Source organism: Micropterus salmoides, unplaced genomic scaffold (assembly GCF_014851395.1).
Source record: "Micropterus salmoides isolate LMB-PRFRI ecotype aquatic unplaced genomic scaffold, ASM1485139v1 Ms_hic_scaffold_2, whole genome shotgun sequence".
Taxonomy (NCBI): Eukaryota; Metazoa; Chordata; class Actinopteri; order Centrarchiformes; family Centrarchidae; genus Micropterus; species Micropterus salmoides.
This window is the reverse complement of record NW_024041150.1, coordinates 14,596,865-14,617,973: the sequence shown is the minus strand read 5'-3', so window position 1 is coordinate 14,617,973 and position 21,109 is coordinate 14,596,865. Positions and strand designations below refer to the sequence as shown.

The following is a 21,109-nucleotide window of genomic DNA, read 5'->3' as shown; positions in this document are numbered from 1 at the left end:
GCTATGACCTTTACAATCACCAGTGGGGGGTAAATATTGGGGTGTGTCCAAAGTTCAAGAATCACATAACTGTAACTCATACTTATTGTAACTACATAACTGTAACTAAGTATAAATCCAGTCAAATGACATGACTGGTGGGGAACATGTTCTGTCATGTTAGTGTATGGATGCTGTTTCTTCTCCTAAAGGCAGAGAGGGAAATGACAGATAGTCTGAACGACTGGTATTCTTTGTATATATTTAATATATTCAAATGATACCGCTCTTAGTCCAACAGAATTATTAATAAAAAATGAATAAATCAATAAAGTATTCAGTAGTTCTGGATGTGTGGAGAGGGCTTTGAAACAGAATTTAGTCTTAATGTTGGGACATAACATTTACAGAAAATATAATTAGGTTTGGAAACTAAAGCTGGGTACTTCTTTGGTACTGACCAAAATGTATTGGTCTTTGATCAGATAGTTTGTGATTTAACTCATTATTTTGCCGTTTTTAGACAATTTTATATTGTGTGTCTATGGGCAGCTTACTTTGACTTCAATATTTCTAAAATCCTGGTTCGTACTGTAAGTGGAATCATTACGCTACAACATTTATCATTCATAAGGCTGGCAGCAGTCTAATGAATACCACCTAGGAACAACTGTATCATATTCCAAGATGTTCCCTGCTCCCTTCACACGAAAAACTGCAGGAAATATGGTTCAACAAACCAGAAGAAAAATTCTACCCTAGGGTTCCGCCTTTTTTCTACGTTGACAAATGGCTGAACTGAGAATGGGAGACCATTAATAGTACGTCCCGGGGCATCCCGGGTGAAAGGGGCTTGCTTACCTCTTAAACAGTTTGGTTGTAAAATGTAAACTCCGCCCGTCTGGCATGCTAACGGTAACACAATCGTACGTTACTACGGACAGTACGACCCGCCTACTTTTATTTGACGTACACATAGGCCAATCACAAGCCTCTGTGGGAGGGATTATAGATAAATGACGGCGTTCTGTTGCAATGAGAAAGCCTCTTTGTGTGTTGTCAACGTATATAAGACATTTCTGCCGCAGTTTCTTTCTTTGGAATAATGTCGGCTGAATATGATAATAGGTGAGGAAACGTTTTTTATGGTCGTATGGGTGTTTTGTGTTTCAGCGTTGGATTTACTTGTATGCGTCGATATGTTTGTGTTTGAAATGTTGTCTTCGAGATGTAACGTTAGATATTGACCGAGGTATTCCGGTGTTTCTGTGCTCGTCTAACGCTAAGGCCTGCCGATAGCCTGCCTCATACTAACGTCACAGGTCTTAGCATTTAATAAACCGACACGGTGAACTCCGGATAAGTTATATTTAGTTCTGTAATTTGTAACGTACAGGTTTGTTTCGGGTGGCACGAATGATGGTGTTCGTTGTTTTTAGTCTTGAACGTAACTGAAGCAAATTAAACGGCAACCGGCGCCTCTGGTAGCACGTGAGGGTATGGTATAATGTTAACTAGGCCTTCCTAATTTTTACATCAGATGCTGCTCTCGTTAAAAACTTAACATTAAATATAAGGGTATATAAGTAAAAAGGAAATCTCGGCTTTTTAGAGTGGACGAAAGCTCCGAGTCGGTTGTATTAATTTGAAAGATTTTCGTTATTTTCGTACGACGCACATGGTCGTAGTAGCGTTAATCGGCGGCTTGGACAATGCCGGTAGCGCAGCAGTAGGCCGCTAGGTGCTGTTGGAAGCCTTTGGCCCGAACACTGCTCTAGGTGAAAATGTGTACTACCTTTTTGGAGAAACAAATACCGGGTTTATGTCGGTGTACGGTGTCAATGGGTTCCGCTGACAAGGCAAGTCTAGTAAAAGGCCACATAAAGACGCGCAGGGCCTGTTGGCTGTGGCTAACGTTATAGCGGGCCGGGGCTACAACCAGCCGAGCGTTTCTCTTGACGTTAATCGTCATAACGATAGCACGTTTAAAACTGGAGTAAAAACTCGAAATCAACAATTCACAGCCAGGTCACGGTCGGTCGAAGATCAGTCTCATATTGTGAGGTAGCAAGCTTAAATCGTTGTGGTTAGTTTTTTTCCCCCCGTCTACTCGCTTCCGACTCTCCAGCCCTAACAGGAGAAACGACCATCTTGAATGTATGTAACGTTAACGCTTGTAAAAATGGCGGACTCCCGAAAAGACGCCTGCTTCGAATCACTCAGATAAAACGACAAATATAATAAATTATTTTGTTGTTGTAAAGTCACAATCCTGTAGCCCAAATGGGGCGTTTGTCGTGTTTAGGCGGTAACGTATAACCATGAAATAATAACGGCGACATCCGACAACAAACTAAAGATATTAACCAGAACACATGTACTGTGTGGGTTTTGTGTCAGGGAACAGTGGAGATAAAGGGGGAAATGGAATTTTTATTCATCCAGTCATCACAACATGTCAGTAATCATGAAGGGAACAGACTGTCCTAGTGTTTCTGGGTTGGCCTTAACTGTCTAAATCAGTCCCTCAAAGCTTAGTCTTTTTGATAGGACCTCTTTAAATTGTGTTCTGATGTGGTGTAAAGTAGTAAGAAGTCAGGGAATGATGCCATGACCTCTTTTGTCTCTTCATTCACAGAGACAATGGCCCAGAGGGCATGGAGCCAGATGGGATCATTGAGGTGAGTCCCCTGTAACTGCTAATTAAGATAATAAACCCCTGCCCCACTTCAGTACAGTAAAGTTTCCTGCCAGTTAATGGCCTACATGTGGACCATATGAACTTCTGTTTTCTAAAGAGGTGTCTGAATTCGTTTTGCCCTGTTTATCTTACCCCCTTCAGAGCAACTGGAATCAGATCGTGGACAGTTTTGATGAGATGAGCTTGCGCGAGACTCTGCTCAGAGGAATTTATGCATATGGTTTTGAGAAGCCTTCCGCGATCCAGCAGAGAGCCATTGTCCCTTGCATCAAGGGTAAGTAAGGTGTAACATCTTACAAAAATCTCAAAATGGCTTAGTAAATATACCATAGCATACATGTCCAATGACTAAAACACTTTAATTTGTCGCGTGGTCTAGTTCATGCATTTCCTTCATGGATCTTGGGGGGGGCTTTTTTATGGTAAATGGACTGTATGTTTATATGCTGATGACAGAGGCTACCATGTAAAGTGCCAACTGCTTTTAGGAACAAATACATGTGGTGAAACAAAATGGCTTTAACAGAAAATGCTGGATACAAAACTAGCTGAAGGAGACATTACTGCCTCCTACTGGAGTAGAATGAAGATAACAGTCAGGCCTCTTATTTTTACACCATCTTCACAATAATTTGGCTCCACAGGAATCAGAATTTCAAAGTTTACTCGAGTCCCCAGTTTTGACCAAATATTTGATCTTTTCTAGGGGAGTGTCTCCCTTCTGGCTGCTGACTGCTCTGTCAGCGACTAGCCCATCACACTGGATGGCAGTAATGGGGGTTGTACCAGTGTCTGGTTCAAAAGTAGTTTAGCTGGCTTCACTAGTGTGGATACTAAAAGCTCTGCGCCACTCTTATCTCAGTTTAAATCACCCATGTCTTTTTTTCAACTAGTTTTTGCATTTGGGTTAATTTGAGAACCCAGACCTGGCTTACAAAAGTGCCATGCTGTCATCCTGTGTTGCTCTGTATAACGGTTTAGCTAAGTGCGATGATTCGGCTGGCAAAACAAGATCTACGGGATGGTCCTCAACCGAAAATGTTACTTTAAAGGGGGCCGACCTAAATGTAATGACCAAAAGCTTCATTCTGACAGAATGGCAGAAACATGGCCGGTCCAGTTGGTGTTCATGTGTTGATGATAAATATGTAAATTCATTTAACTTATGATGGCTCAATATTGTAAATGTGGCTGCACAGTAGAAGTATGTAAAGCATTATTCAACTTGTTTTGGGCAGCAGTAGCTCAGTCCATAAGGACTTGTCTTGGATGCAAAGGGTGTTGTGGACCAGTCGATATGTAGGCGGAGATGTAGCTGGAGAGGTGCCATTCACTTTCGGGCTCTGCGGCAGTGCCGGTCTGACAGTGGGGACAAATCCCCAATGGATAGATGGTCATTGATTCTGAACCATAGCAACTAAAGTTTGATTCGACTATTTAAATAAACAAATTGCTAAACAGTGATATGTATATACTTATTTTTAGGTTACGATGTGATTGCTCAGGCACAGTCTGGCACTGGGAAGACTGCCACCTTTGCCATTTCCATCCTCCAGCAGATTGATGTGGAACTGAAGGACACCCAGGCTCTGGTCCTGGCTCCCACAAGGGAGCTGGCTCAGCAGGTAGGCTCACACTCAGACACACACAAACTGTACTTGCATTCAAAATCTTAATCTTGTCTTTGCATATTTCAAGTATTGAACCTAGTTTAGGAGCATGTTAACATGGCTTTAGATAACACTCAGCTGTCCTGCTGAATTTGCTAGGCTGTGTGTGGGTTTCTTAACACTTGGAAAACAAGTTTTGAAGTGCGTCTTTTCAAAAACACATATCGCATGTGTTATAGGATATGAAACGGACTTGATCCTGGCTGAGAGTTGCATTTGTATGTTCAACGGTTTACTGCAGAAAAGTCCCGTCAATCTTTACTGCGCGCATCACTGAGCCCTCCACAAAACACACAAGTTTGTTCAGCAGCAGATGGAGCCATTTGCCCTGCGAGACCTCATTCCTCATATCGCTCGCTCTGCATGGCCATTGCCTTGCCAAAACCCCACCCCATTCACAGCTACTCTTCTAAGAAACCCCTCCAGCATTTTGTTCCCCAGGCTTCAGATAACACAATGAGCCTGGAGCTTTTGTGAGTTCACAGGTTTTCTGTACTAGATGTTGTTCCATTGCTGGTGTTTCTCAGCCATTACATTTGCAAAACTCATTCTGAAGATATTGAGCTTGACAGCGGGGGACGGGCTAGTCAGCCAAACTGCAACACATTTCAAATGTAGTATTGGACTGTAGATCGCTGCTTTTTTTTTTTTTTTTTTTTTTTTAAACCAACTTAAGATGAGCTCAGACTTGTCATGTATCTGCACAGTATTCCATGACTTAGACATGGAAGGTCAGCTCGTCACTCGGCAAAACTTCAAACCAGCTTTACAGTTGAGTGCACTTTAGGTGGTCAGTGTATCCCTGCTGCTGACACGCCTGCCAATGAATGCTAACACACTGTGGGCAGAAAGGAAATGTTTCTACACCAGTTTCAATTCTTATACAAAAATGTACCACACACCTTCTTTAGTTTCTTTCACTGAACTAAGACTGATTTAACTAATGAAAGATGTGAGAATTTTCAGTTGACACACTCCCGCCTCTGACAATATATAAAATAGAAATATATTCGCCCAACTCGAGTAGCTACACTCAAAGGGAACTGCTGTATAGTGATGAAACCCATGCGTGTCAGCTGACTCTGTAAGCCCCTGGTGTGTTGTGTCTCTGGTCGGCGTTCTGCTGGCTTGAGTCTTGGCACATCAGGGGTCCAGAGGCATGATCATATCATTACTTCTGAATACAGCACCACCACACTTAACAGAAATTACCTGGGGGGGGGGCAGGGAGTAAAACTTAAAAAAAGGCCATGCTATCCTGGAATTTAAAAAGATGTCTTCTAATGGCAACATGTACTCATTTGCCAAGCTGTAAATTGCTTTAACCTCAGTCAAAATGCATCATGCAGCCCTTGCATTGCCTTGTTTGCATGTTTTGAATAGCATTGAACGTGACTCAACAAATGGTGGTCTGTTTTTCTTTTTTTAAATTCAGATCCAGAAGGTGGTGCTGGCCCTGGGTGACTACATGGGTGCCAGCTGCTATGCCTGTATTGGCGGAACCAGCATTCGCAGTGAAGTCCAGAAGCTGCAGGCTGAAGCCCCACACATCGTGGTGGGAACCCCTGGCCGCGTCTTCGACATGCTGACTCGCAAGAACCTCTGTAAGTCAAATACTAAGTTGTCTCCCACTTCACTTATTTAATTGAAACAACAGTTTCTCAAATAATTTCCAACTTATTTGCTGCCACACTATAAATAAAATCCATCCAAAGTGGGGAGAAGGAAGATTGTTGTTAGTTTAGTAGTTTGTCAAACCAGCCTTCCAGCTTGGTGCACAATCGGAAAGGGAACTGCTGTATAGTGATGAAACCCATGCGTGTCAGCTGACTCTGTAAGCCCCTGGTGTGTTGTGTCTCTGGTCGGCGTTCTGCTGGCTTGAGTCTTGGCACATCAGGGGTCCAGAGGCATGATCATAAATCACTACTTCTGAATACAGCACCACCACACTTCTGATGGAGAGAAGTGTTGAGTCCTTACAGCAGAATAGGATTTAGAGAAATGTCTGTCACAGAAGCAATGTGACTGAAGTTCAAGGGAATGTTAAATGTCTTCAGTTCTCAAAGTGAAAACGTATATTTATGTAAAGTCAGTTGCAAAAATCAAGTATTGGCAAATGTCAACAATGGGTCTCTGCTGTAATTGACACATCTAAAGATCTTGATGTCGTTTTGAGCTCTAAACAAATCAAGAAAACCCTTCTGAAATGTCACACAACAATGAGGATATAAAACAAGTGTGTGTTCTGCTTAGCTTTCAATTTTCTTTGTTGTGTTTAACCCCCCCCAGCTTCTAAGCACATCAAAATGTTTGTGCTGGATGAGGCCGACGAGATGCTTAGTCGAGGGTTCAAGGACCAGATCTACGAGATCTTCTTGAAACTGTCGAGCAGCACGCAGGTGAGAGCTGAATATATCTCATACTGAGAAACCTTCAGAAACCATTAAAATTCTCAAATGGCTCAACTTTCAATTGGCTTCAGATTTTTGTGCATTGCATCCTGTACAAGACTGCATAAGGACATTTGTACTTCAAATGACAAGCTTCCAGTGCTGAGGGTTCTTTTATTTTTTTAGGTTGTCCTCCTCTCGGCCACCATGCCAGCTGATGTTTTGGAGGTCACAAAGAAGTTCATGCGTGAACCTGTCCGAATCCTGGTGAAGAAGGAGGAGCTGACCCTTGAGGGCATCCGCCAGTTCTACATCAATGTGGAGAAAGAGGTGCAGGAACATTTTCCAGTTGATACGAACTAAATTTTACTTTATCCTCATTCTGGTGTCTAAAGTTGGTATGCTTGACTAGGGTACACTGTATTTACCTAGGGAAAAGTAAACCTTAAGTACACTCAGTTGCCAGTTTACTGGGTGCACCTAGATAAGACTAATGCTAAAGCGGCTTGCAGTAAATCCTACCTTCATAAGGGCTGTAAATCGGTTGAAACTGCATCCTTGAGTGCTGTGGAACTGTTCTGTATTATACTGTTTCATTGGAGGGTAGGCTGAATAACAGAAGTGGCTCTCTGTAGGCCTATTATGCTGTACAGTGTACCTTAAACAGCAGCTTAGTGTAACTTTCCTGGATCTTTGAGGACATGCTGTGAACAAACTGAGCTTGCTTGAGCTGGCTGTATCTAAACTGCTGGTGGTCCTCAGGAGTGGAAGCTGGACACGCTGTGTGACTTGTATGAAACCCTGACAATCACACAAGCTGTCATCTTCATCAACACAAGGAGGAAAGTGGACTGGCTCACTGAGAAGATGCACGCCAGAGATTTCACCGTGTCTGCTCTGGTAAGAGTCATGTCTACATACACTGAGCAGAAATGCTTTGAATCCAGTCCAAGGCCCCGTCCTGTTAGTGGCCCAAGAACTGCAGGCACTGAACACTTGGGGGGGGGGGGGTTGATTGTAGATCTTAACACTTCAGCTGAAAACAGTTACCACAATTGGCAGACAAGTTAAACGCACTACTCGGATGTATACATTCCCTCAGTTTTGCCAGCATCAGCAGTCATTTGATACTGTTCACCTAGTGTACTGTAAAGTAATCCTGGGAATGATTGCTAAAACCAGACATTACAGATTTTGTTTCATGAGAATGATAAAAGTAAAAGCTCTTCAGTGATGCTATTGGATCACTGCTGTAAAACTTAACATACTTAAAGTTTTCAGTGTAGGTTTGTCATGTCAGTCTCTCCCCCCTCTTTCTTTCAGCATGGTGACATGGACCAGAAAGAGAGAGACTTGATCATGAGGGAGTTCCGCTCTGGCTCCAGTCGAGTCCTCATTACCACTGACCTGCTGGTATGTACAATAACCTGAGTGCTGATAAAGGTATGAGCTAGAAAACAGTTTGACCTGCTGACAGTGTCACAAGCACAACGTGTGTGTATACAGGGAATGATTAGGCTATGCCACTTGTTTGTGGTTTATTTTTGCTTGCAGTAGGTTCTTTATCTGTAGTGGGTCAGTGATGTTGTGTATTTAATTTTGAGGTTTGCTTTCTTCTTAGCCACCCATCCTCACAGCTCTTGGCGAAACCCAGGCTAACAGCATTATATTTTAGTACATATGACATCTGTGTGCAGTCCAAGGTTCCCTCTCCTCCCAGCTGCAGTGTTGGTGAAGGACTGATTGTTCCTTGGTAGAGAAACCTATCTGTCCTCCACCGTGGCTGGGTTTAAGTCCTTGACTCACAACTAGTGGCAGTTTACACTCAGTCTTCATTTTATCTTTAATGTTTTGGAGTGGTTTTGACTGGTACACAATTTCCTCCTTAACTGGGGTGCGCTGTCTTAAACTCGGAACAACTAAAATAACAGTGTAGCTTATGAAGAAGGCTGAAGTTTCACCTTCCGGCTGAAAGGAACATGGGTGTATAATCCATGGAGGAAAACAAACCACTGTGGAAAAACTGTTAATATACAATGTATAGTTGGAGCTTTTCATTTTTTAAAGCGATACTAGGTGTAATTGTATTCAGGTTAATCACATCTGGATATAGACTAAATTTAATGCTGGCTGTCAATGGCCCTGTTTGGTTCTGAGCTTTGGCTCCTTGGACTGAACAGAAATGGAGCCTGAGGTTAAAGTGCTGCTTTAAAGCTTCAGAAATATTTTGGGGTATCAATGCATTGTAGACGTGATTAGTTTGCACCCCCTCCTGTGTGTAAATGCTGTATGTATACAATGCCTATGCTTTATATTGACTGGTAACTGTGTTCCTCAGGCCAGAGGTATTGATGTCCAGCAGGTGTCCCTGGTCATCAACTATGACCTGCCGACCAACAGGGAGAACTACATCCACAGGTAAAAACACAACTTAATGGGCTGATTTGACATCTATAGTGGACAGTGGCTATAGATAATACCTCCAAACAACCTCACATCATTCTTTTAGCCCCTGACGTATGTTTTGGATCAGTTTCTGATAACTGTTTTTATTAAATTGTTTGCTGCCCATCTTGACCAAGTACCTGGCAGATGTAGTATCTCAGTGGCACCGTATTCTCAAATATATTTTGATGTCTGACTAGCTGGTACAAAATTTTGGCATCTGTGCAGTGGTCAAAATTACGTCCCCAAAGGTCTTCTTGCCACAGACAGGCTCAGTGTTAGGTGTACCTGTATGATGTGAATATGCATCTTCAAGGTACTTGTCTCTTGCTGCCTGCCATTTGGCACAGCCAGATGCTCTTTACTCAGTAAAGTGTGTGTGCGGGTTATTTTTTTTTGACACTTTCATTTAATTTTTTTCAGGATTGGTCGGGGTGGTCGTTTCGGAAGGAAAGGAGTAGCCATCAACATGGTGACTGAGGATGACAAGCGAACCCTGAGGGACATTGAGACGTTCTACAACACCACCGTTGAGGAGATGCCCATGAATGTGGCCGATCTTATCTAGAAGAATCCACACGCCCTTCGTCCACACCCACCCCGCCTATTTTAGAAGTCAAACGTTGTTTCTTATACAATCTGAATTCTAAGAACTTCCTTTTGCTAAATTCCACCCTGACTTTACCCTCTACACTCTAAGGGAAGGAAGAATGCAGCCATTATTCCTTCCTAACCTTTGTAAATTTTTTTTGCCGTCTTGGAAGGATGAGTTACTGACTGCCTCATCAGCTTGCTGTAGTCAATTACCCACATATTGGCACCAAAATTGTCCCTGCAGCTAATCCCCCGCCCCCAGTTTAACACATCCATTTGAACACTTCAGACTGATATTTTGCAAACTGAGAACTTAAAACGAATGCATTTGTTACTGTGTCCCACAAGTGCAAAACATGACTGCGTTTCCAAAAGCACATTTAAAATAAATAATGAATATAACATTTAAATAAATAGCTCTGACTGTCAGGATAAGCTTGTCATAAATTATCAACTTGGCCCGATTGATAAAACACAATGCTAATATGATGATTGGCGCTTTTGTGAAATGTGGCTGTGATTTGCACCTGCACAGCCGGTCGCCAGGTGCTGCACCGCCGGTGACTGATAGATGAGCGGTTTAGACTGCAGTTCAGTTTAACATAACAATGATCGAAATGAAGTGCTGCATTTTGACCGATCAGTATTTAAAACAACCTTCAGTGTACTTAAAAACAGCCTTTAACACACATCCATGATCATGTTAAGAACAGCGGTTTTGGGACTAGCGTACACAGGGCATATTCAATAAAAAGACCTGTATAGTAAAATCCATCATGAATGAGTTGTTTACCATTTTGATCCTTTTACTGCTGTTTCATATAATATATATAATTTTTATTTTTTTTTGTATTGCTCTTGTACATACTGCTTGACTTGTACAGTCACGTGTGCAGTAGCATTCAGTTGGAGACTGGTGGCCACAGATGTTTGGAGGCAGAAACAACGGTGAGTTCTGTGGAGGCTGCCTCTGGACCACGATGACCCGGTTGGATTTTTCATCTTAGCTGTTTTTTTTTTTTTTTTTTTTTTTTTTTTTTTTTTTTTTTTGTTAATCTAGACTTATTTTTAAACTACTTGGGTTTTTTTTTTTTTTGATAAGATGGTAGAAAAGTTTTGTAACCTACCTCGCCAAATTGTTGGGAGAGGGGCCGTCTGACATGAAAGGACCAAACTACAGATAAAATATACAGAGCCCCCCCCCCCCCCCGTTCTACTGTAAGCGCCCTCATTAAAATGCTTGTCATCATGGGGTTGGGTGTCTGGTTTAGGAGAACTGTCATGTTTTGGGGTGTATAGTCAGTGCTATTTTTTAAAAATGAATTTAAGGAATTGTTAACCTTTTTTTCGGACAGAAACAGTGTATCAAGTTTTCTACATTGGATTCTGTATAGTATTTATTTTAATGGTCTTAAAAATAAAGGTTTCTCCTTTTTTAACAGTGTAAACTGGCCTCTGCATTGTTGAATAGCATGAAAGCGCTTACGGCCAAATCCTGTGTGGAAAGGCTAGTATGGAATCGATTTATACACCATGTACCAGTTGACAGCTCGAGCAGTGGTCCTTTTGGACCGACACGTACCTGTGCTGCGAGGCTGTCTGTGATTGGCTGCCGAGTTACTCTGACACCTAAACATAGCAGTTTGGTCCGACTCCCGGCGCTGACAGGCAACTAACCACGGAGGTTAATGGGAAGTATTTGTGTCTCGGCTTAATTTGATTGAACCGAGTGACTATTTGTGAACCGTGAAACAAACTAAATGCCCTTCATTCATGTCACGACTCTTAACTGACTGGTCATTTCAGCCGCTTCATCTTAGTCCGGGACGGCAGCAGTGTTCTTCAGTCTACAACATTTTAGCATGTCATTACGGGATGTTGTCTTGCCGCAATAAACATTACATTTTATGGGCCTGTCGGTGTCATGTCCATTCAGTTACACGAGCGTCCTGATCATAAGACAGTCAGTAAGACAGTGTGTGCAAATGTAGTACAGAAACAGCTGATCCTATAGAAGCCGCGAGGAAATAAGCAACGACCCACAAAAGCAAAGTAAAACCTCCGGGAAGGTGGTAGTGGTACCGTTTTTGGTGTGGGTTTTTTTGGGGGGCTTCTGAAGGTTGTGTAACAGAAGTTTGAGAGAGAACCAAAAGGATGCGTACAGAGGGAGAGGAGGAGAGAAGAGCTCAGTGCATCATGGGAAGTCCGTGGGGGCATGTCAGAATCATGTGATGTGAAACAATTTGTTAAAGATGTTCCCGAAAATAGCTTGCAACAAGAAACGTTAACTAACAAATAACGTGCCTTGAGAAAAACATGCAATGTAACGTGAATATAGAATAAACAAATGTGTATTTTCCCAAAAACTGAGGCTGAAGGTTACTGCATTATAGTCCAATACATTTTTATGTTTTGAATTATCACCTGCCAGTTGAACTCCAACATAATTTGGTGCCGAAAAATTCTCCAGAATGCGGGAGAATAAGTGGTTAATGCTGGAAATATTCCGAGGGAGAACCTCCAGATTCCCCAACTCAAACATTTCAGCATGAATATTTCTTCAAAATAATGTTAAAATGTGCACGTGAGTTAAGTGCATCGTCACTCCTCAAATCTGAGCCCTCATGTCCTCACAAAGTGATGTCCATGCCTGGCAGTCTAGGCCTATAGCAGTCTAGGCCTATAGCAGCATAACTAAGGGATGGTTCAGGACTCACCTGAGCCAGCCCTAACTATAAGCTTTATCAAAGAGGAAAGTCTTAAGCCTACTCTTAAATGTGGAGATGGTGTCTGCCTCCTGAACCCAACCTGGTTCCACAGGAGAGGAACGCTCTGGCTCCCATTCTACTTTTGGATGTTTTTGTAATCTAGCTATATATTATAAAACTCAATGTATGCAGTTCTTTCCCAGTATAAATCAAGTGCAAGTTTTGTCCTTTTAGCATTTGCAAAATGTGAATGGAGGCAAATTAACTAAACTACTGCACAACTCAATATTCAATTAATTGCCAAAAATAACAAGATAATATAGTATTAAAAATTCTTCATTTATTAAAGGTCTCCTAAAGTCTTGAAAGGTGGACCAATTTCTGGACGGCCAGGACTGATTTCCTTCTCTGAGGCTTGATCAAACTGGACTCGGGCTTTAAAGTCACTAACACTGTCACTCCACTAGAGGGAGACATTGTTCTTTCTTCACTGTCGCAGGTTTGTTCCGCTTCCTGGCAGGATCCCGGCCTGAAAGCATCTCAAATAAAAATGCAGGTTCACATTCAGGAAGCATTTTATTCTGGTGGAACTTTTATCATTTAGCAGAACAATCAATGAGAACCTTTTAAAGTCGTACAGGATCGAAGCCTCGGAGCTCCTTCCCAGCAGTAAACAAACAAGCACATCCTGAGAGCTCTTTCCTAACAACATAATCATATAGGCTTACTGTCACACACCATGTTACCATGGTAAATGGTACATAAATCTCTCTACTCCTTTATGTAATGTTGACCAGAGCTTAATTCTCTCAAAGCAGCCAGTTCCTCTGGGAAACAGAGAGCTTTGATATCCGTTTTTAATAGATCAAATACTGTGGAAATGATTGTTGGTCTTGCTCTTTTGTCCTTGTTCTCTTCATCTTTAAAGTTGATTCACAGTATCGACTTGCTATTTCACTTTGGCTTTGGACAGGGCGGGTTTTGATATAAATGTAAATGTGGAGTCAGAAGTTCCATCACTGTTGACGTCTCTCAGCCTTGTTTATTGTATATTTAGCCTGTTTGCCAGATGTCTATAATGTGTTGCAGTGAAATGTCACAACCTGCACTGTAATCTTGAATTCACCCCACCTTTCCATTCATATTTAGACTGTTGCCATTTAAGGGAATCCTTGAATTTGCTTGGTGACTGGGTGCGTAACAATACACATAAACCTTTAGAAATATATAAAATATACAATTCACAACATATACAGGTTGTAAAAGATTGTTGTGGTGATCTACTTGAAAACTTTTTTTAGCATCCATAGTCACCATCAGTTTTATTAGTGAGTCTAGTCCGTTAAATGTAGTTTAGTCAGAGATTCTGTACCGAAAAGGACCCACAGTTATTGGCCAAGTCCGTCAGAGGATACATGGGATACAACAAGTAGGTGTGTGGTTCAGCAATATAGCTATCCAGACAGTGATAGATAAGGAGAGATGACAGGAAGGGTGTCTGTTCGATTTCCCCACTGACAGGATGAATATTGGTGCTGAATGGAAGAGACTTCAAACTTGCTGCTCACTAACCAAAAGACCAGACTTTAATTGTACTGGGAAGTTTCTGGATCTTAAGGTCACCCACCTAGTTATACCCATGACTGGTTTATACCCATATATATATATATATGTTTTAATTTGTAGCTCATCCCACAATATTCTAATTTAGGAACCTGGGGCCTCATTACAAAAGAAGAAACATTTCCTAACTGCTTGTCCTATCTTATCTTAAGTTTCAAAGATCTTCTTCCTCTTACAGAAGCAATTGCTAAACTCTTGCCTGTTTCCCCTTAACATAAGGATTCCTAACTACAACTGTAAACTCGATTCTTCAGTCTGCACTCGTCCTGTCCTGTCTGTATCTGTGTTTAGCACGTACATGAGACTGTATGCTTGACAACAGCTGTCTTGCTTCACATGTCACTGGTTTGCAAGCTCGATATAATGGACAAGAAAAGACGGGCATTCAATTTTAACCCCGCTTTCTTCCCAATTATTGGCCCAGGATAAAGATTTGAATGGACGTAACATGTTGGTGTCTTGGCAGGCGATATATATACCCATTGTTACATGGTCCAGGAAATCATCATCATACAGTTTGAGTAGCCTTTCAATCTAAAGATGTCGGTTGTCATGTTGTTCCCTGTCTTCATTGTAATTGTCATACAGACCTAACCACAGTGGGGCTGCCATTTTTGGCAGTTATTTTGAATTTTGGACAGGGTCTATGCCATCCTCACCTAGATTTCCTAACTTTGGAAATACTTCAGTTAGTGAGGTTCTGTAATAGCTAAATTGTATCCTAAGATAAGATAGGATTTTTTTTTTTAAATGCAGCTAGGAAACATGTTTGTATAGATATGATAGGATTTCAGACTTTGTTGTTTTCAGATGTTTTTGTAATGACACCCCTGAGTGGTAGTAAAGTACAGCTGGGAGTTATGGGAGTATTCTGATCAATAGTCTAAAATAGTCTGTACATGTCTAATAGACCGGTTTCTTATGAATGATATCCATATCAGATGATTCCACTGGTCACACTTTACATCAAGGGGCAATGTTCAGTGCCACTGCAGGTAGTGTATAGAAGTAGAAAGTAAAGGTGTGGCGGTCTGGGTGGTGGATGCGGGAGAGTTCTCGTCAAGTCGCAGATGGTTAGGTTTTTAACATGAACCACAATCTTTCCCTGACCGATTTTAAAGTTGGCAACAGACGTCACAAAACTTTGTCACTGAACGTAATCTTTTGCTGAACTGAACTGAGCATCGCCCAATGTCATTTTGATATGTACAGATGTGAGTGCGTGTTTAGAAAATAATCCATAACTCTGATCTTATGGACCTGTGTTGCAACATATCTCTCCGCAATCAGATTCACTAGTCTGTTGTCAGGTTTCTTTCTTGTTTCCCAGTGGGATGTAGTGCTGAACATTGTCCAGAGAATGCTGAGGTAGTTTGAATCAGTGGATGCTCAGGGATGCGAGATAAAATGTGAGTGTGACAAGAATAACTGTTTTATTACTGACGGATGCTGGGACACTGACCTTCATCTGATGCTCTGTAGAACATTTGGGTCTGTTGATGATGTCATCTTTTGTGTGTTAGGATTGAATTGTGTCCATCTTTTTTTCATACAACGCAGGGCCAGCGGGTTAGATGTTGTTCGGCACCCCTGTATCAAGGGAGCTGAAAGTTTCAAAAGTAATTTTGTGAGTTTGTTGTATTTATTTCATCCCATCTAAACTGCATCCCACCACAAACACTCCTCAGACACACACACATACGCACACACCACACATCCCATGCAGGTTAACCCCTCCTAACCTACCCGGTGTCCCATCCATATGACATCCATCCAGCCTCAAAACATGTTACGTCTCCCTGCTTTTTTTTTTTTTGTCCTGCCCTCAGCCTAGGTGGCCCTTCTTCCAAAAGCAAGATACCCCGTGCCCATCCCCCAACTGCCCAACACACATGCACACTCCTGTTACCACTCCACCCCCTGTTGGGTGCTGGATTGTGGGGCTGAGAGAAGGTGGTGTGGGATGAAGGGGGGGGGGGATTATGCGAGTGTGAGGCTCGTAAAGGGCCTGCCATGGTCTTTCTGTTGTGTGACGGATGGCTGGGAGGCTGAACAGACCTGTTTTGCATGAGAAGAGAAGCCAGCAGAGGGGAGAAAAGAGGTCTATTCAATGAGGCCTGTCACCCAAAACCACCCTCCTGCACAGAACTCTAACACCCCACCCCTTCATCATCCATCCCTTCATCCTTTCGTCCCTCCTCCTCCCTTGTTCTCCATCTCGGTCTCCCTTTCTTCCTTCATTTTGTGGCTTTCATTTGCCTGTCTTCACTGCTTCTTTCTCAACCTATAATCCACACCCCACCCCCACTCTGCTGCCCTCCTTACTTCTTGATTTCATCCCAATTAATTTCTGTTCATTCAGATTTTCCCTCCTTTCCATCAAGCTGTTTTTACCTCAGTGAGTTCCATAACATTTGAATCCTCTCATTACTTTGTGGCTGTTGTGAATGAGAAGCTATAATGGAAATGTCATTGTCAAAGCTCTTTAACACTAAAATAAGTCATGTGACTTGATGCTCTGACATGCTGACCGAGTCCACATTTGAGTCAGCAGGAGATATGGCATAATTAGGTTAAAGCTGCATTCACCCATTTTTATCCACTACCGAGCAGAAAGATCCAAAACAAAACAGACGGATCTACAGGCACAAGCCTTTCACGGTCTCTAAAGCTGATATGACGAACAGATTAAATGTCCACTTACACATTGCTCAGCAGACACAGAGCAACATTAGCATTCATCTGAAGTCTTATTTGTGTCTACCTGATGAATGTTAGTTCAATATTCACTCTCCTTTTAGCTCTGCTTTGGTCTGCAGCAACTCCTGAGAAAAATATCTGGCTCTTGTCTGTCTGCTGTTTGATGCTGGGTAGGTACCAAACAGCAGGCAGAAGAGGTTTAAAACTGTTTTTTGAAGTGTATGAGGTACTTATCCATAGTCAGTGCCGTAGATGGTGTTCAGCACGTTGTCCCGGCATGGAAGCTAAGCAACAGGTAACAGGCTCTCTGTAACAAAATAACAACAATGATAACCTGCATTCAGTACACCATTTACTGTGTACTGTGTCCTGCTCACAGGAAAGACACAGGAATCATTTCTACTGGCAGGACATGTTTATATTTTTATTCTTTATCTGCATCTGTACTTACTGATACTCTGATTGTGAAGACATTATTGAAGAACCCAGAATACGAGCATGGCTAAATGTTTCAGGGAAACTTGAAATGATGTGACTCATATCAAAGCCAACGTTCAGGAGTGATCAGCCTCACATGTGACTGAATGGAAATGAACAATGAACACAGAAATCGGATATAATACTTGTGAATGAGACACAAGAGTTTATGTTACTCCAAAGATGTGATGTCTCAGGTCAGTACGATCAGCTGCAGTGTCCAATCAATGACTGATATCCGATGGGTGTGTTGACCAGTAAAAGACTTCTGTGAGGCCTGCTCCCGTGTATCCTCACTCATGGCTCCTCAGAGTTCCCTCCTCACTCCTGGCCAGGCCAGAACGACTTCCGGTTCAAGCGAGGATCAAGGAGCGCGGAAATGTCAAATAAGAGACTTTGGATGGTCCCTATGTGTTCTGTTCAGATGCTGTCCAAGTAACAACAGATTTGTCTGCCAGTTTTCTGTCACAGGTGATACTACAGCAATAAAAGCTGAACAGAATAGGCGGAACATTCACACCCACATAAGGATTGACACGCCCACCCTGGCAGTGTGGGCCACAAAAATGGCAGAACACACACCACTGCATTATTTTCAGCTATTACTGTCATTACAGTTTACCGCCATATAACTAGAGGCCAAGAAGTCCCATGTGACCTGAAAAATATCTTCAAATGTGCATGCAAGCCAAAGAACAGCTGAAAATTTTGGTAATTTTGAATGGACTGCATCACTTGTAGAGAGGAGGAGTGTGCAGCAGTACACATGTGAACAAAACCCCACATTTTATTATTAAGTGGGAAAACCAGGCAAACAAAAGCCCAGTCGGTCAACAAGATGGCCATTTCTGTTAATCAAAGCTGGGGTTGGCGTTGGGAGGACTGACGAGGGACAGGACTGAAAGCTGCTGCTGTCTTTACTTCACTTAACTAACTTTGACAAGTAAGCGGAAAAAGGACATTTTCAGCCACCACAGAATGGAGAGAGCACAGCTCTGTGGTGACGGGAAGGGAGGAGGAAACCCACTGCCATGTTGACTTTTATGCGTGTCTGATGTGACACACACAAAATGCAAACACGTGCACATAAGCGTAAAGTAAGAGTGTGTGAAGGCACAAAGGGAGAGGAAAAACTCTGCCATTCCATCTGAAGCCACAGAAGCTGACACACAGATGAAGAAAAGCTGAGAGTGTGAGTCGTTGCTGAGTTGTTTTTGAAAGAGGAAAGCCAGGGGAGCGGAGAGGAGGAGGAGGGATTGGGCAAGGTTTGGAAGGGATTCCATACAACGTTGTCATGGAGATGGAAACGGGAGACTGGAGCCTCACAATTCCCAATTAGTCACAAACAAATGGTCACAAACATCCACACCTGCAGCATGCACACATACAGTAGATCTGCATAATACACTCCAACTGACAGAGGAAAACTCCTCTGGTAAGATGTCCCACAAACACACACACACACACACTAACACCTGCAGGACACAAGTCATATTTTCATTCTCAGACATGAACAATCAGCGCCCATCCATCATCATTCACTTGCTCACACACACAAATGCATGCATTTGTCAGAGAAGTGCTGAAAAATCTGTCTCAATCTTCCAGTTGTTATGTGAATAATTTATAAAAGTATGTATACAGCCCACCATCACTTTGTAGGCTATCACAAAGTGAAGCCTACAAAGTTATTGCGGCGAATACAATGCGTGTACAATGCGTGTAGTGTAGTGTAGTGTAGGGTTGTGGTTGTGATCAACAGGTGAAAAGTGATGCTGAACTACAGTATGTATAAATTAGTATAGGTATCTACAGCAGAACTTCCATTAACCCCTTGCATCAAGCAAGGAAAAGAAGGTGCAACCTGACAGGAATGTTGGACAATTCAACAAAACCCTGGATTACGTTCAGCAACAACGATTTCATACAGTGACAGTATTAATTGTTGCATTCTACAATATTTGCCCATGGCATTTAAAAATAAACAATCCAGGGCCAAAGAAAATCTGAAAAGCGTGGTTAGCTGTCAGTCATCCAGGTCATAGTTATCCAAGGAAGGTTAAAATCAAGGGCAACTGGACTGGTTGAAGATACTCAAAGACTTTTCGCTTCTCATCCAAAAGCTTCTTCATTTCTGACTGACTGGACCCCATCACAGCAACAGTCAGCCAGGAGGAAAAAGAACTTAAGAGAAGCCGAACCGCTCAGGCGGAACGTATCAGCAGCCCTTTCCAACATAAAGCCACCCCCCTTCAAATCTTACCATCCAAGAAAAGAAGGCTGTGACATCACTGCGCAAGGATCCTAACACCACTATCCTACCTGCTGACAAAGGAAGATGCACAGTGGTCTTAGACACAGCGGACGACCATGCCAGGGACAACACACTACTCAGTGACACTAATACATGAGAGACACTGAGGTGGGACCCCAACAAAGGATACAAGAAAAAGGCCATAGGATGTCTACACCAGCTACAGAAAGAAAACATATGACCCGTGACCCCTATCTCCCATGCATATACGCTCTACCCAAGATACATAAAGAAGGAGTCCCCCTCAGGCCCATTATCAGAACTGTCAACTTCAACATTGCCAAAACACCTCACCTCACCACATCCAAAACTCCATTGACTTTGTGAACAAAGTACGAGGACTGAAACTGGACCCAGCTGAAACCCTGGTGTCCTTTGACGCCACCTTTTTGTTTGCATGCATCCCCACCATGGAGGGAATAGATTGAAAGGACATGACTGCTACAAGGCAATACCCTGGACAACAGAAGTAGCCACAGCCCAGACCAGATTTGTGAACTACTGCACCTCTGTCAGAACGCCACCTATTACAGTACAAAATAGGATTCTACAGACAGAAGCACGCCTGTGCCATGGGCTCACCAGTATCTCCTACTTTGGCCAACATTTACATGGAAGATGTAGAAAGCAGATCCCTGAACTCCTTCAGAGGAACAGCACCGAGCCGCTGGTACAAACATGTGGACGACACATGGGTTAAGACTTAAAATCCTGGAAGTGCAAGCCTTCACAGAACACATCAACTCTGTGGACAGTAACATCAAGTTCAAACGAGAAGATGTTCACAACAACAACAGTTTGGCCTTCCTGGACGGTGACGTACATAATGAAGAGGACAGAAGCCTGCACATTGGAGTATCCAGGAAACCTGCACACACAGACCACTACTTTTCGATTCCCACCACCCACTGGAGCATTGCTAGGGGTCATCAAAACCCTGCACCACCGAGCTAATAAGAAGGAGACATTTACAGCTTGGGGATATCCAAATGGGACCTTTGTGAAAAAGGCCACAAGATCCAGGAAGAGAGGAAAAGAAGAGCAAACGCAACAACACCGTGATTCCATACGTGTCTGTATCAACAAACACCACATCCTGATGTATTTTAAACCCAAGAACACACTAAGAGTCCACCCAAACGCAAGAAAAGCTATCTAGTATATGATGTCCAATGCAGTGAGGAACGCACAGACTTGTATATCGGGGAAGCGAAACAACCTCTGTACAAACACATGGCCCACCACAGAAGGGCCAATACCTCCGGCCCCAGAGATGTTAAATAGCTGAAATTTCCTACCAGTCAGGCCCCATCCACACTACTACTTTTTCATTTTTAAACGCAGACCTTTTGCTACGTTTCGCACCTCCCATCCAGACTATAACGGCGAAATCGAAGATCTAAAACTGAGACGTTTGACAACACCGCTGACCTCGTTTTCCTTTTAAAACTCTGGGGTAGCGTTTTAGTGTGGACAGGCGAAAATGGATGACTTTTAAAAAAATGATG

General features: G+C 42.6%; 1 protein-coding gene and 2 non-coding genes across 3 annotated transcripts; all 3 read left to right on the top strand.

Annotated features, from left to right (window-relative positions):
* The first annotated feature begins 998 nt into the window (after nucleotides 1–998).
* eif4a1a (eukaryotic translation initiation factor 4A1A) lies at nucleotides 999–11,223 on the top strand. The gene is made up of 11 exons (XM_038731113.1): nucleotides 999–1,107; nucleotides 2,618–2,660; nucleotides 2,822–2,954; nucleotides 4,166–4,305; nucleotides 5,786–5,954; nucleotides 6,640–6,749; nucleotides 6,927–7,070; nucleotides 7,503–7,640; nucleotides 8,064–8,153; nucleotides 9,079–9,158; nucleotides 9,609–11,223. Exons 1-11 carry the CDS (start codon nucleotides 1,085–1,087, stop codon nucleotides 9,751–9,753), a joined length of 1,215 nt encoding a protein of 404 aa, XP_038587041.1. The 5' UTR covers nucleotides 999–1,084; the 3' UTR covers nucleotides 9,754–11,223.
* LOC119913841 lies at nucleotides 5,398–5,536 on the top strand. The gene has a single exon (XR_005446675.1). It is a non-coding gene; the product is annotated as a small nucleolar RNA SNORD10 (small nucleolar RNA).
* Nucleotides 6,149–6,287, top strand: LOC119913844. The gene has a single exon (XR_005446677.1). It is a non-coding gene; the product is annotated as a small nucleolar RNA SNORD10 (small nucleolar RNA).
* Nucleotides 11,224–21,109: the final 9,886 nt, after the last annotated feature.

Bases quoted from the DNA above. Each gene is read 5' to 3' on its own strand.
- eif4a1a (XM_038731113.1), top strand. From the start codon at position 1,085: ATGTCGGCTGAATATGATAATAG. The intron at 1,108-2,617 runs GTGAGGAAACGT...CTTCATTCACAG, and splicing joins TCGGCTGAATATGATAATAG to AGACAATGGCCCAGAGGGCA. The intron at 7,071-7,502 runs GTGCAGGAACAT...GGTGGTCCTCAG, and splicing joins ACATCAATGTGGAGAAAGAG to GAGTGGAAGCTGGACACGCT.